Source organism: Bombyx mori, chromosome 9 (genome assembly GCF_030269925.1).
Source record: "Bombyx mori chromosome 9, ASM3026992v2".
In the NCBI taxonomy this organism is placed as follows: domain Eukaryota; kingdom Metazoa; phylum Arthropoda; class Insecta; order Lepidoptera; family Bombycidae; genus Bombyx; species Bombyx mori.
In genome coordinates, this window is record NC_085115.1 from 10,582,013 (window position 1) to 10,596,467 (window position 14,455).

The 14,455-nt window shown below is 32.9% G+C and overlaps 5 protein-coding genes across 8 annotated transcripts in view; 4 read left to right on the forward strand and 1 right to left on the reverse strand.

The window, feature by feature from the left end:
* On the forward strand, positions 1-415 carry LOC101739425 (protein PET100 homolog, mitochondrial). The gene has a single exon (XM_004931047.5). It carries the CDS (start codon positions 129-131, stop codon positions 345-347), a length of 219 nt encoding a protein of 72 aa, XP_004931104.1. The 5' UTR covers positions 1-128; the 3' UTR covers positions 348-415.
* A 1,302-nt stretch (positions 416-1,717) lies between these two features.
* On the reverse strand, positions 1,718-5,657 carry LOC101739981 (major facilitator superfamily domain-containing protein 9). Of its 2 annotated transcripts, none has more exons than XM_004931052.5 (5): positions 5,487-5,657; positions 4,760-4,891; positions 3,978-4,107; positions 3,018-3,236; positions 1,718-2,497 (listed from the first exon to the last, which is right to left on the reverse strand). In XM_004931052.5, exons 1-5 carry the CDS (start codon positions 5,526-5,528, stop codon positions 1,788-1,790), a joined length of 1,233 nt encoding a protein of 410 aa, XP_004931109.1. In that variant the 5' UTR covers positions 5,529-5,657; the 3' UTR covers positions 1,718-1,787. The 2 variants fall into 2 exon arrangements, with proteins under 2 accessions (XP_004931109.1, XP_012550205.1); XM_012694751.4 differs by lacking the exon at positions 5,487-5,657 and adding an exon at positions 5,084-5,225.
* Positions 5,236-7,841, forward strand: LOC101739556 (complex III assembly factor LYRM7). 3 transcript variants are annotated; one of them, XM_004931051.5, is made up of 4 exons: positions 5,236-5,358; positions 6,417-6,560; positions 6,862-6,943; positions 7,635-7,841. In XM_004931051.5, exons 2-4 carry the CDS (start codon positions 6,453-6,455, stop codon positions 7,748-7,750), a joined length of 306 nt encoding a protein of 101 aa, XP_004931108.1. In that variant the 5' UTR covers positions 5,236-5,358; positions 6,417-6,452; the 3' UTR covers positions 7,751-7,841. The 3 variants fall into 3 exon arrangements, with proteins under 3 accessions (XP_004931108.1, XP_004931105.1, XP_004931106.1); XM_004931048.4 differs by lacking the exon at positions 5,236-5,358 and adding an exon at positions 5,971-6,329; XM_004931049.5 differs by lacking the exon at positions 5,236-5,358 and adding an exon at positions 5,986-6,337.
* Positions 7,842-10,493: 2,652 nt separating this feature from the next.
* LOC101740204 (NADH dehydrogenase [ubiquinone] 1 beta subcomplex subunit 2, mitochondrial) lies at positions 10,494-12,856 on the forward strand. Its single transcript, XM_004931054.5, has 3 exons — positions 10,494-10,844; positions 11,712-11,838; positions 12,687-12,856. Exons 1-3 carry the CDS (start codon positions 10,747-10,749, stop codon positions 12,771-12,773), a joined length of 312 nt encoding a protein of 103 aa, XP_004931111.2. The 5' UTR covers positions 10,494-10,746; the 3' UTR covers positions 12,774-12,856.
* A 1,086-nt stretch (positions 12,857-13,942) lies between these two features.
* The window catches only part of LOC101740336 (CD2-associated protein), a 37,211-nt gene continuing 36,698 nt past the window's right edge, over positions 13,943-14,455 (forward strand). Inside the window, exon 1 of the mRNA XM_004931055.5 lies at positions 13,943-14,141. Within this exon, the coding sequence (XP_004931112.2) occupies positions 14,108-14,141 (34 nt within the window). The 5' untranslated portion in view covers positions 13,943-14,107. The remainder of the gene's footprint in view (positions 14,142-14,455) is intronic.

The following is a 14,455-nucleotide window of genomic DNA, read 5'->3' on the forward strand; positions in this document are numbered from 1 at the left end:
AAAAAAAAAAAACTTGGAGTATATTATAATAATCTGTGGATGTGATAAATTGCGATAAGATATTTATTAGAGAAAAATCTAAATACAACAATCTAAGTTCTGAGAATCTGAAAATAAATTTTTAAACTATGGGTAATTGGAAACTAGAAGTGGGTAGGATGGCTATGTACACATCATTTCCTGTTGGATTGTTCTTTTTTTTCAACCAACCAAAATATTTTGAAGAATGGGTAACAAATACAAAAAGACAAATCTTCCCACCAGAAAACCAACATGATAGAGAAGCGATTCAAAAATTAATACAGGATATGAGGAAGAAACAAATGCAAAGTCTGGAATCCAAGTGAACCAAGTTTATAAATAATATAATTTAGTTTTTGTTGTCAAACGTTATTAAATACATTATGTACTTTAATTATTACTATTATTTCATTACTATTTCAATGAATTGAAGGTAACGAAATTCATACTACAGTGTGTATTAAGGAAGCTTATTCAATTTGGATTCATCAGGTAATTTTACAGATGGATCAACAAGCTTATCGCTCACCTGGTCTTAAATGCTTATAAAGGCCCATAGACATCATAATGTCAAATCTAAGGCTCCCTTCTACAACAGTAAACTCACCCTTAAAACTAGAACATTATTAACTGTACTAAGTATGTGACATATTATTATTGTGTTATTCCTTCATTATGGAAATCATTCATGAATAACTTTAGTTTAAAGTGTTTATTTTGCGATATTGCTAAAAAATTATATTCATAATATAATCTGGTGGCTGTTCCATATCAACTTGCTGTTAATTATTGTTCCAGAATAGCTCACATCTTATTGTTAAATTCAGTGTTTTTTTGTGAACATTACCTTACATTTGGTTTGGGCAGGATTGACCAATAATTCATTAGTAGTGTATCATCTCCAAAACTAATAACACTATTTCAGTAAGATCACGGGTGTTTTTGACTGTCTCTTCATGGTTATTGTAGTATGTGCATGTTAAGCGAAAACAAGATGATCATTTGGCTCAAAGACCCTGAGTTTGAAAGTAGATAGTAATGTGAGAAGGTGGAGGTATAAAATGCCATGGACTGTGTTAAAGAGTATGATAGACCTGAATGGAAGATGAGGACACATTGCATTGACCCCAAAAAGAAGGTAGCCTATTATTTTGTGTGGTAATAATACTCACCTAGGTTAGTGACACTTTGCATTCAGTGTACTAATAAAATGTCTTACAAAATTGTTTGACTTTGCTACCACTGGCCACTGCTCAGCTAGCTTGTCTTCAATTTTAAGCATTTTTTCTGTATCTTGATATCAATCATACTGCTGGTAGGGTACCTTGTGTAGCTTTCACCAGTTAGCCTATTTCTCCTAAGGAGCTGTCTACACAATTCAAACTTACACCTTGTGTCATGGAAACATATAATTTAATGTTTATCGGCTCTGATAACCACCCATATGCACAACTACTGAAGTTATGTCCATAGGGCCTTTATTAATTATTTAATAAAATTATTGATTTTATGTTTTTATTAGCTTGATCTGTATCTATATAATATAATCAGCTTCAAGAAATCTAGGTTATATACTAAGGTAAATAATTTAATAAATAAACAAGCCTCTAAAAAAAGAACAGAATAATCTGAGTTATAGTGTAGCTTAATATTTTTAAAATATTAGGCAATGTAGTTTTGAAATTAAAAGCAAAGATTACTTCAACAAAACATTTATGTAAGTCATGAAATTATTAACAATAAAATTGTAAAATATAATCATACAATTAGTCAACTTTCCTTTTAGTTCTATAATGGTAACTCATCACAAGACCCAGTACTGTGGGTGCCAATGAAGCATATATCACATATGAAACTCCTAAAAATTGCCCTGTAAACCCAGCAACCATAGGTGCGACCACTCCAGATAAAGATCTGACACTGTTGGAAGCGCCTATTAATGTGCCTCTATGATCACCATCACTCCTTTTTAGCACCATTTCTAATGTTACCAACCTACTAACTGCATTACCCATAGCTAAAGGAATCAACCATATTACATAATTGTACACATTTATTGATACTATTAACCCTGTCAATGAAATACTTAATAACAAAAACACATGTAAACTCCTTAAGCTGTAGTCTACATCCTTTTTATAGAAACTATTTATGTATCCTATAAAATAACTAGAAATAGAACCCATAACACCTTGGAATGATATAACATAACCTACATATTTGGGAGACAAGTCATATGTAGTTTTCAAATATAAAGCATAATTAGAATAGTAGACCCCCATTGCAAACCCAACTAAAGCTTTATATAAAAAAATGTCCCAATATTTAGACCAATTTATGCTGTACAATACAACAAATGATTGTTTGAAACTGTTAAAAAGTGATAACACTAAATTCTCAGAGAGAACATCTTTTGTTTTGTTTCTTTTTGATGGCTTCTTACTGTGCTTTGGCTTTGGCAGGAAACAAACAAGAGCTAAAACACAAACAAAAATACCAGGTGTAAGGGATCCATTATTGATAAATTAAGATTCTTATAATTCTGATATATCGTATAAATAATGCTTTTTTAGCTTTGAACAACTGTCACACAAAGGCAACCAGACTACATAACACAAAACAATCTAAAAAGATTCATTGCTTGTTTATGAAGTAGGTACCTATTATTCAATTTTTTTTAATCACAACATAAAATTGATTGATTTATTTTAGACCTGAACAATAAGTAGGTAGTTTACGATGCCCACAGCCCCTCACTCTTTTATAGAGAGCTCAAGATTCGTGCCGATTACTATTATTTACTATAACATAATTAGCAGATTACTTTTTATATTTCCTATTTAATGTATATTACTTTATAACTATGTTGGTTATGGGCTTAAATAATTAAAAATAAAGATACATTGTATTTTAAGTTGTTGCACAACTACTTTACTTATGTAGGGTCGTAACATTCATTTAAAATAACATTGCTAGGCAAAAGGTTAGAAACTTACCAGCATTAAAAATAAAACATATTCCGACTATAAAAGCAATAAACATAAATGCACCATTTGGATTGTCTTCCATAATATGACCACCAATCATAGGCCCCAATGTAATACCTACTCCAGATATTGCAGCCATTTTACCATAAATTTCAGCCTGTTTTTGCTCATTGTTTTCATAATCAGGCACTAAAGCCTTGGCCAACATTTGGGTTTGTTTGAAGAAACCTGAAATGTAGAGATCCAATTAGTTAACACATATCAAACTGATGTTTGAAGATTGGTTACTTGTCTGGTTATCTGGACAATTTCCTGCACAGTTTAGCACCAGTGGTTTTCATTCTCTAACTATTGCTGATTTTCATATACCAGTCAATAAGTTCCATATTCTGTTCACTGACCATTGACAGTTAGTTATAAGGCCTCTATGGCTAGCTAGGTTTTTAACTGATGCAATGAAATACACTGACATAAGCTTGCTATTTAATTAAGTAGCAAATAAAATAAAAATAATGATACTTTTTCAGGGTATAAAATTTGCTTCTGGAATAGAGGTCCTTTAGGCATCATGGATGTTGTAGTTTGTACATCAGTACCTAGGTGTAAATAATTTTCCTTTAAGATATTTTTCTATCTTTCATGAACAGAACAGTAGCAATAGTTTTTTAACAATTAAAGTACTTGGATACAATGAGTCACAAAACCGTGTCTAGGCTAGTGGTCTGTCTGTACGATGGATCATTGAGAAATCTATCGGTCGGTCAAATGACCCTCTTACACTGAGCTCACACGAACATTAGCCAGCCTGTACCAAAGCTATGATATCACCATCATTTGTTCCTCATTAAAAATTCAGCTTCGATAGACTACAATAGACCTCTCCAACATGTATGTATATAAATATATATTTAAACAATAATATTTTTAACTTACTGAAAATTTAATATAAATGTAATATTAAAATCTTACCCAAAACACCTCTTAGAAGTAATATGACTAGTATTGAAGAAGTCAGACCTAGTACTGTGTAAGCAACACTACATATCAGTAATGTTAAAATTAGTATTGTTCTTCTACCTTTCAGATCACTCAAACTTCCCTGAAATTAATCAAATACAAAAAACAAAAAATTATTAAATAAATACTAAATAATAAAATACTAACTTAAAAACTTATTAAATAAAATACTAATAATGCCTATAAAATACTAATAATGCCTATAAAGGCATTATTAGTATGCCTATAAAGGCATTATTAGTATTAATTCTTATACCTAATAGCAAATTCTCTTTAAGTCTAAGTAAATGTATCAATGATTGAATTAACTTTAATGACTGAAAGGTAGCTTTTTTTAATGTCATTTTTACATTGTGAAAAGGCTGCACTGAAGTTACCTAAATATGCCTGATTCCTTATGTTAGGTACACATTCTGGAAAGCAAGTACCAATTCTGTTAAATAAAATTAAACACTAATAATTTCCAGGTTGAAGGGACATTTTACAATAAAAACTAAACCAAAATTATATTTATACTTTTACACATTTACTAGAGAAATTGTCACTAGTGAGTTTCCAACTACCTAGCATTTAGCATTGAGATTTAAATCTCATATCTCAAAGTGATGATAGCATTCATATACCTAGTTGTAGGCTTCAGTTACAGTCTATCTCTAAGTAAAAGATCTTACATCCACCAAAAGCATTAAAAAGATTTTAAGGTTCAATTTCATTGTAATTATTTTGACACTTACTATAAGTGGTCCCGAGCCCAATTGGAAACCAGCATATATGGAACCAAGTAAACCCACATAAATGTGGTTTGCTCCCATTTTCCTCACATGGCCAGGTACAAGTGGAATTATAAGGCCCACCGCTAAAAGATCCTAGAAAAATTTAACATATAAAATGAAAATGATATATCAAATAAAGACCAATGAGAGGCATATGGATGTTTTTAAGGACTATTGGACTTTTGTTAGAATAAATAAGCATTGGCATGCTACACCAAATAATTTCCTCATGTTCATTTAGTTGTCTCCCTGAGGCCCTGGATCCATCCATAGTAATATCCTCACCTCATGAAAATATTCCTAGTCAACCTTAAAATTCCTAGAAGGCCAACAACCATTCTGTATATTTTTACCATAAAGTAATCATGTTTTAGTTTAAGTATGTACTTTGAAAGCTGATCTTGTGTCAACACAAAAGATACCCCTATATGGTCTCAGTCTCAGATGATTTATGACGTGAAGTGGGCTGCAGTAACCACTTAGTATGAATTTCATACTATGAAATAGATGTAGGAGACCATGATCTCACCGAAAGAAAAACCCACAAAACATTACAACTTGTGAGTTTAACAACTATTTAATACTATACTATACTATATTTTAAAAGTGCAAAAACAGAAGGGGCAAGATTGTGCATGTCTGATGTAATTTTTTTTTCAAGTATCGAAAATGTGCAATAAAGACAAACCAAAAAAGAGATTGCTTGTAGTAAACAGATTTCAAAAGGCATGATTAATAGATTTTACACGGGCAGCAACATATACGACTGATTACATTTCGAGCCCATTAATTTATGATGACAACGCATCTAGTCAACTATGTACATATCTATCACAAATTCTATTGTTATTGGTCAACCGTCAAAGTATGATTTATTTTACTCGGTTATTCATTAGACCGGTAGAGGGAACCTAGTCCATACATACAAATCCTTTAAAACGATATCCGAACAATCTGTTAATTGAAAAGTGAAATTATTGTATTACCTGAGGTGAGATAAAATAAAATAACCTTTGTTATAAGAATAAGAATACAAATAATTCATAAGTGTGAAAGAATATAGCTAGATATGTTATCTCGAGTCTTCCAAAAGTATATTAAAATCTTGTCTTAAATCCAATATACTGAAAAAACTAGCTTTTTAGGCAGCGGCTTGGCTCTGGCCCTGGCATTGCTGACGTCCATGAGCGACGGTAACCACTCACCATCAGGTGGGCCGTATGTTCGTCTGCCTATACGGCAATAAAAAATATATATACTTACTTTTTTAAACCATTTCGTAATTCGTCTTAATTGGCCATTAGTATGGCCCATACTATTAAATAAAAAAATTTAATGGAATGGAAAAACTACAGCCGATGCCCGATACCGTATGGGCCCCATCTGTCGTGTATCCCTTGCTTAACTGACTAGGTAAAAGAAGAAAAAAAAAACGTTATGTAAACAAACAATAAAGAAAATTTAACTAAATAATAAATATTATACCAGGGGTTTAGTAAAGACTAAACTGAAAATGATGACAAGACGTTTGGTAAACATGTAATCATTAGTGATTCGTTTCTAATTTGTATTTTAAAATCGCCTTGTTTCACATGGATAACGTTTACTTTATTTGTAGGTTTTACAAAGCTTCAAGAAATTGCACAGAACTAGAATGAAAGTCTTCGAAGGCGACGAACGTGCTTTATTAGCGGCACGAATAAAAATAAATGAAGAATTTCGCAAAAACAAAAATGTTCAAAATGAAAACTCGATTAAAGCGGTACTTTGTGAATATAGCTTTATGTTAAACAACATTAAGTAATAATTAAATATTAGGTACTTGTAGTCGTAACTATCAAAGAAAAATATTCTATAAATCAGACGAATTTACTCTGCACTACCTTTGGTTGACGGGTAGAGAATGCCTTAGGCATTAAGAAGTGTAATAAATAAATAAATAAATAAATTATAATACAAATGGTAACAGATATGCACAATCTTTTAGAAGAGACAGTTGTATTTTTATAATTTTATTAACTGTGGCGTAACAGAAGGATAATAAACTTATTATTAATTTTCAGATGATTGCATTTGGAGAGGATATAGAAAGGGAATTAAGGACTCAAGTGATTCAAGCCCGAGAAATAAAACCAGGTGTTTATGGTAAGTACATACTTCTTATAGTTTAATATAAGTATGTATTATGTTTTATTATTTTAATTATGAACTTAAGCACATGTGTTGGGTAACAAATCAGTTCATTGTGTGTCTGGGTACAAACCACACTTAGCAATTATTTTATTAAAAGGAGAACAAGTACCCTTACTAGTACACAATAGTACGAAACATTAAAAAATTATCTCAGGAATAACTGAGACTAAAGTTCAGAAAATTATTTAAAAAAAATTATTGCTCAGTTAAGTGAATGATTAAGCAAATGTATAAATTTTGCAGGTTTCATTTTTTTCTATGTTATTCCCTCATTGTGGAAGTCATTCACAAACTAATGTTATACATTCCTCAAAACAGTTGATAAATTTTTAAGAGTTTGAACACCACTATAGTAACCATAATACACTGAACATCTTATGTTTTAAAGCACAACATTACATTAAACTGATATGGGCTTGCGATGAGCAAGTTCACAACATTTAACAAATTGAAAATCACAATCAAATTACAATTATTTTTCTCTGTAACTCGATAACAATCACAGAATAATTATATTTCCTGAAGTTCTGAGCCTTAGGAATGATTAAAGCTTTTCAGCTTTTTGCCTTTTTTGTTTATACCTATTTAATTAATTTTATAATTAAATTTTCAAAAATAATATCCAAATGGATAAAAATTTCAGAAGCAAGAATTACTGATGACACTGTGAAATTAGACAACATACCTTTCAATGATCATGCTATATTAGAAGATGGGACAGAAGCACCACGACCATGCTGTCAAGATAAAACCAAATAATAGATATATAAGGCTAGTTAAAACAATACAATCTTGAATAGAACAGCAAATGTAATGTAAAAAATAAAAATAAACAGAATGTGATACAAAATTATTTTCATTACGATTCCTATGTTTTTATTATATCGAGGGGTGATAGGCTGTTTGGTTTATGTGACATTTTTGCAACTTTGCAGAAGGGCCAATTAAAGTTTGTAATAGAAAAAAATAATTAAATATTCACCTATTTGAATGGGGTAAACTTAATTGAAATTCAATTAAAAACGTCGAATTGTTGTTGCTAATACCAAATCAACGAACCTTTAATGATTACAAAGATAAATGTCGCATGTTACGTGAAATGTCGCTTAAACCAAATAGCCTTTCACCACTATGTGAAACGCGGTAAACGGTATCTTTTACCGCTTCGATGTTGATCGAAGTTTCACCGTGATTTTGACACCCTTCAAAAAAGTCGGCCGTCGGATTAAGTATGTAGGTACACCTACATAAAAAGGATCGATGACAATTATTATTATTATTATTGACAATTCAATATTTTAAACAATTAGAGTCGTTATTTACTTTCTACAGTCAAACAACTTCAGTCAACAAATTCATCTGTGTGCTTAGTGCGAGTTTTTAACGTTCTCGGTAGCGTAAAAGCTAGCTCATATTGGTATGGAATGGGATCGTTTGCCTCTTTGCCTACGTAAAGAATGGAAAGTAGTCGACGTCACCCCAAACACGTCATCTCGGATCCTCCCTATCCACTAACGGTGCTTCTAGGTACTTCAAGCACCGGTCACCGTTCTCGTCGAACCCGTCGCTTGCGACGAAGGGCTTGACGAGTAAATTAACCCTCAGACACAGCCCACTGAGTTTCTTGCCGGATCTTCTCAGTGGGTCGCGTTTCCGATCCGGTGGTAGATTCTGCGCAGCACGGCTCTTGCTAGGGTTCGTGTTAGCAACTTCGTCAGGTTTGAGCCCCGTGAGCTCACCTATTAGTTAAGGTTACGCTGATATAGCCTCTCAAGGATATCAGCTTAGGAAAGAAAAAGAAAAAAATGCCTTCGTTTGCCGCTAGGGGCGCTGTTCCAACTGCATACAAAATTGGGCTAACTTTTACGCTATTGAGAACGTTAAAAAACTCGCACTAAGCACACTGAGCGCGTTCTTTTTTTCACTTAATAAATGTTGTACTGGTGTGAAAGTACATTAGGGTAAGTAGGAACTGAATAATTTATGATACATATTAGCCTCATGCTTTTTTTACAATAAATTTATTTTCAATTTGTTAGTTAGATTTTATAGAAAAACGTGTTTTTTAGTTTTTTTTAACTATTATATAATATTTAATCAGAAGAGTAAGGTGCCTGGTGCAATCGTTCCTGACCTAATTTAACGTCATACTCATATCTTATAATTGTGTTGGCAATAGAATCATCCTCTCTTCCCATCGATATCGTAAAAGACGATCAAGAACGGAGAGGCAGCAGTGTTTTGTAGATACTATAAACTAGGTACCGATTTTAGGTGAAAGCTACTTGGTAATTCTCGGACAGAAAAACATATGTTGAAACTAAACTTTTTAGTCCATATTAAATTAAATAATAAGAATTTTCATTTGGTTGTATTTCGTGTGAGTTGGTTTCGATCTTTTGTTATTAAAAATGTAGCTTATTAGTTAAGTTCCTTTTGTCTATCTATTGAGCCATTAAACGCTCAAAATAAAATAAATATAACAGCTTGAATAGAACAGCAAATAGATTAGAATAGATTTTTAGGACTTTTTGGCGGGACTGCGACGAACAAAGTTGAGTTTGGTTAATGTACCTACATACCTAGTGTTTCTTCAGATTTTTTCCCTACCTAAATGGTCTAAAGAGATCATATCAGCGTCACGCGGCTAGTAGGTGAGCTCACGGGGCTCAAACTTGACAATGTTGCTAACACAAGCCCTAGCAAGAGCCGTGCTTCGCAGATTCCGTCGTGGCCTTAAGGATAAGACGTCCAGTGCATTCGTGTTGAGCGATGCACCGGTGTTCGAATCTCAGACAATTTTTCTAATGAAATATTGATTGACATCCACGGTGAAGGAATAACATCTCTATAAAAATGAATTGCTGTTCGTTAGCCTCGCTAAAACTCGAGAACGGCTGGACCGATTTGGCTAATTTTGGTCTTGAATTATTTGTGGAAATCCAGAGCTTTAAAAGGTAGATAAATATGAAAATACTCGGAATTAAATAAAAATAACAATTTTTAAGTTTAGGACTTTTATTTATCGATTGAGGCTCTACGAAGTCTGCCGGGTCAGCTAGTCGTGTAATAAAAATCAAAACGTCAAAATTATAACTTGCGTAATTACTGGTAGTAGGACCTCTTGTGAGTCCGCGCGCGTAGGTACCACCACCCTCCCTATTTCTGCCGTGAAGCAGTAATGCGTTTCGGTTTGAAGGGTGGGGCAGCCGTTGTAACTATACTGAGAACTTAGAACTTATATCTCAAGATGGGTGGCGCATTTACAACGTTACAACGTAAATGCGCCACCCATCTTGAGATATAAGTTCTACGTTATTCCTTCACCGTGGATTGCAAATCATCAGATAGAGGTTTCTTCAGGTCTAATAACGGTGGTTCATTAGTGCCTGTCAAAGTGCACAAATGTGGGAAGTCAACCAAAGCTGCTGGACGTGCCTTAGTGGCTTCTTGGGATCTTTCAAAAATTCCGCTGAAAAAGTATTTGTCACCATTTTATTGAGACTATATTTTATTCATAAAATATGAAAAGACTATATATCTCGTTTCATTTATAGTCATCCCAATTGAGTACGGTCTCAAATAACTCAACTTTAAAAATGTATGAAAAACTAGGCTGTTTGGTATGATATCTTCGACTTTCCTGTTGGAAAATGGATATGGAACTACTACTGTCATTTTTTAGGTGCAGATTTTGGGAAAGTGTTTTACCTACTTCAAAATAAATCGAGGAAGTCAACAAATTACTAGAAATAATGTTGACAAGAACTTTGCTAACGAGAGCTATTCTGCTCCGTAGGCTGCAAAATGCTGGCGACAGCTTGAAACAAACCAAACGAAATGCAGGACATGGGTTAGTGAAAAATGGGTGTTATGTCATTGAATGTATACATACATACTGAGAGCAGATTAAATTTTAATTACATTAACATAAAATAATATAAGAATAATAATAAGAAATATAAAAATATAAAACAACTATGTTCTCATAAAATTTTCAATAAAAAATGACTTGCGCTTGATAATTCTTATCAACAAGCCTTGAGGAGTTATTATGAATTAAAAAAAAAAAACTGATACAATAATATATATTCAGTCTAAATGAAAGAAACAATATTGGGTATATACCTTCATTATACCACACACTAGGTGTATACTGTAACTCCAGCTGGGTTAACATATTTATGTATAATGGTACCAGACAATATATAATGAATGTACCTGAAATAAATAAGTTCAAGCATTCATTCTTCTGAAAAAACATAGCTTATACTTTTGTATCTATGTAAAGTAAGCTAAGTAAAGTTAGCTATTCAAATAAGCATTTAATCTAAATAAATTAATAATAGTGACACGTGTAGATGTGGACAGCACCACCATAACCATTTAAGACAAAAATGAATGCATTAGAAATCAAAGTATATGTTTACTGCTCCTGATGTGTAAATCTGAGTTATGCCTTATTAGTTCTGCAAATTAAGGAAATAGACAAAGTAGATTCCCTACTTAAGCAATAACATGACTTAACTGTGAGCTCTAACAGTGATTAAAATTTGTAACCTTAAAATAAAACAATTATGTATATTTAATTCACCCACTAATATTACTCAATTATATTTAATTTTCCACAACTGTTGTTGCCAAATAACTCATTCAATAATGTGTAGAAATAGCCTGTGTTTTTTTCTATTTTATTTTGTTTAAATGATTTTCATTTCAGAGTTTGGACGTACCGTGTACCGCCACCAATGCCTTCCAAAAAATCGATTCGGTTAGCTCAAGGGCTTGGTGGATTGTGCTGGTGGTGGATTCTGTATCACATTGCAACTGAACCTGAGCATATAACTGTAAGTAAACATAATATAACAAGCTTACTTAAGGGGGGTTAATAAGGAGTTGTGCTGACCTCAGCAATTTTAATGTTTATGGATGACTGAATAAATTTATGTTTGAAGGACTTAATAATTACTCTTATATACTCTTTACAACAAGTATAACAAAACAGAAATAGTTGGTTCAGATGTCATATGTGAAACAACACAATGAGATTCCAGGAATATAACTAGTATCTATTCCTAAAATATCTTTTAGAGCACTTTTGCGTCGTAGGAATGTGACACAAGGAGGAATTGTGTCACATTCCTCACTAGTGAGGGTCATGACTCTATCATTTTCTCACATACAATTTCCCTCCATGTGTTGAGATGCTTGGCTTCATTAAGGGCATCAAGGAACTTTGTGTTTGAAGAATATCAGGCTGCATCCTCTGGGAAGCTTGCTCTCTACCTTGCTGATACCATCAGCTATTTGGGATTTTGATCATCTTTTCCAGCAATGTGTCCAAAGAACTCCAGTACTCTACGAAGGCATATGGTTGAGACATACAGGCCTATTCATTTTATTTACGGAGCAATCTGAGGTGTATTATTTTGCGTTTTTTAATTTACTGCTTAGGTTGGTGGACGAGCTCACCTTATATTAAGTGTTACTGGAGCCCATAGATATCTATAACATAAATGCTGCCACCTACCTTGAAATATGAGTTCTAACCTGAACCTAAAGAAAATTTATTCTAATAAAAAAAAAGTTACACACAGAGATATACATCTGATTCAATGAAATATCATAAATAATGTTTTATCTATAATATTTTATCTAAAATATTATTTTCCTTCATTTGAATTTAATTTTCCAGGGTGAGTGGCCTTATATTGATCCCAGTACATGGACTGATGAAGAGCTTGGAATTCCTCCTGATTCAGCAGGATGCATAAAGCATTAATGCAAAAGTATATTAGTCATTGTACAAAGGATGTCTTGCTGTTATTTTGTTTAGAGAAATATAAGTTATTTAAATAATGCAAATTATTTTTCTTTACATTCACACATGCGTGGTTGTGGTAGAAGGTAAAAAACTAAATTAAAAATATATATTCAGCTACAACAAAACAAAATCAACATAATTTATTTTTGGCTATCACCTTCAAGCTTAAGAATCCCATGTGACCATGGAAGTGACCATGAAATGAATAAGTATGAATAAGACACTACTTAGGCTATTGGTGTTCTTTCTTCCAAGCCACCACACCACATTGTCTACTATTGTATTTGCATTAAATAGTACCCCAATCTATGCTCTATATTATTCTAATCCAACAGAGCCATAAATAATACCATCGCATTTTCTTTTTAATAAACCACTAAGTTCGAATCTTAAAGTAGAGAACAAACATTTACTTTTACACTAGGTATCGTTTGATAGATTCACTAGTCCAAACAATCGGAACCTATTTAAAATCGAATTTTGAAGTTTAACCGAAATCAAATGGAATACTAACATAGCTGATTTGATTGTTTTAGTTCAAAATAATTACATCCCATCTTTGCATTTCGCAGTGGGTAATCGGTATTATAATGGCCACTGCGAAATGCAAAGTAGGTAAGGGGGGAATTAGAAGATTGGATGCAAACTTATGTGTGTCCGAGTGAATCTATGGACAGTTTGGACTTATAATCACACCCAGGCACTGCAATATGGTTTATGTTTAATTTAGTATTTAGTTTAATATAACATTAGTAATATAGATCCGGTGGTAGATTCAGGGAACCACTGCTCTTGCTAGAGTGAGTGTTAGCAATTGTCACAGGTTGACCCCGTGAGGTCACCTATCGGTCCATGAGTAGGTAGTTGGAATAGCCCTTTAGGCTACCAACTAGGCAGGGTAGGGTACATGGTCTACCGAACAACAACACTACTTAATAATTCATCATAACTCATTTGATAACTATGTCGTTTACTTGTCTCATTTCGTTTTACTGAAATTCATTCTAAAACCAGATCAATTTTGTCATTCAAGATATGGTTTCAATCTTTGTTGAAAAAGATAATGCTTATTGTTAGGCTCCCTTTACGTACCAACTGACGAACAAAAAAAAAAGAAAATGTCGTTTGACATCTCATAAACGAAATGTCAAAAACAGTGAGCCTTTGCTTTCCACACGCTTGTATACGATATTAATTTGTGAATCGTTTCTTGTTATTTCGTGATCAGAATTGAAATGTGCTATTTGTGGATCAATGAAATAAAAAATACGTGATGTTGTGATTAGTGTTCAATGCCGGCAATGGAGACAAATCTATCACAAAAAGGTGAGTTGATTGGTATATCGCCACTACAAAAGACCCTGTCTTGTTTGTGTATGAATAACTGTATCTTGTGAGTCTTGCGACACGAATTCGTTTGTATGGCGCCGTATGACAACGACGGTAATGTGCCGTATTAAATTTTTAAAAAATCTCGAAAATAACGGGGAAAAAACGGGGATCGTGAAGCATTATGTACGTAACTCTTCGCCATGTCTTATCTTTAGATAAACTTTCATTCATTCCAAAATATACCAGCTACTCTTGTCGAAAGTAGCAATTTTTTTTAAATGTAAATACCGCTACCAGTACTGCTCTAT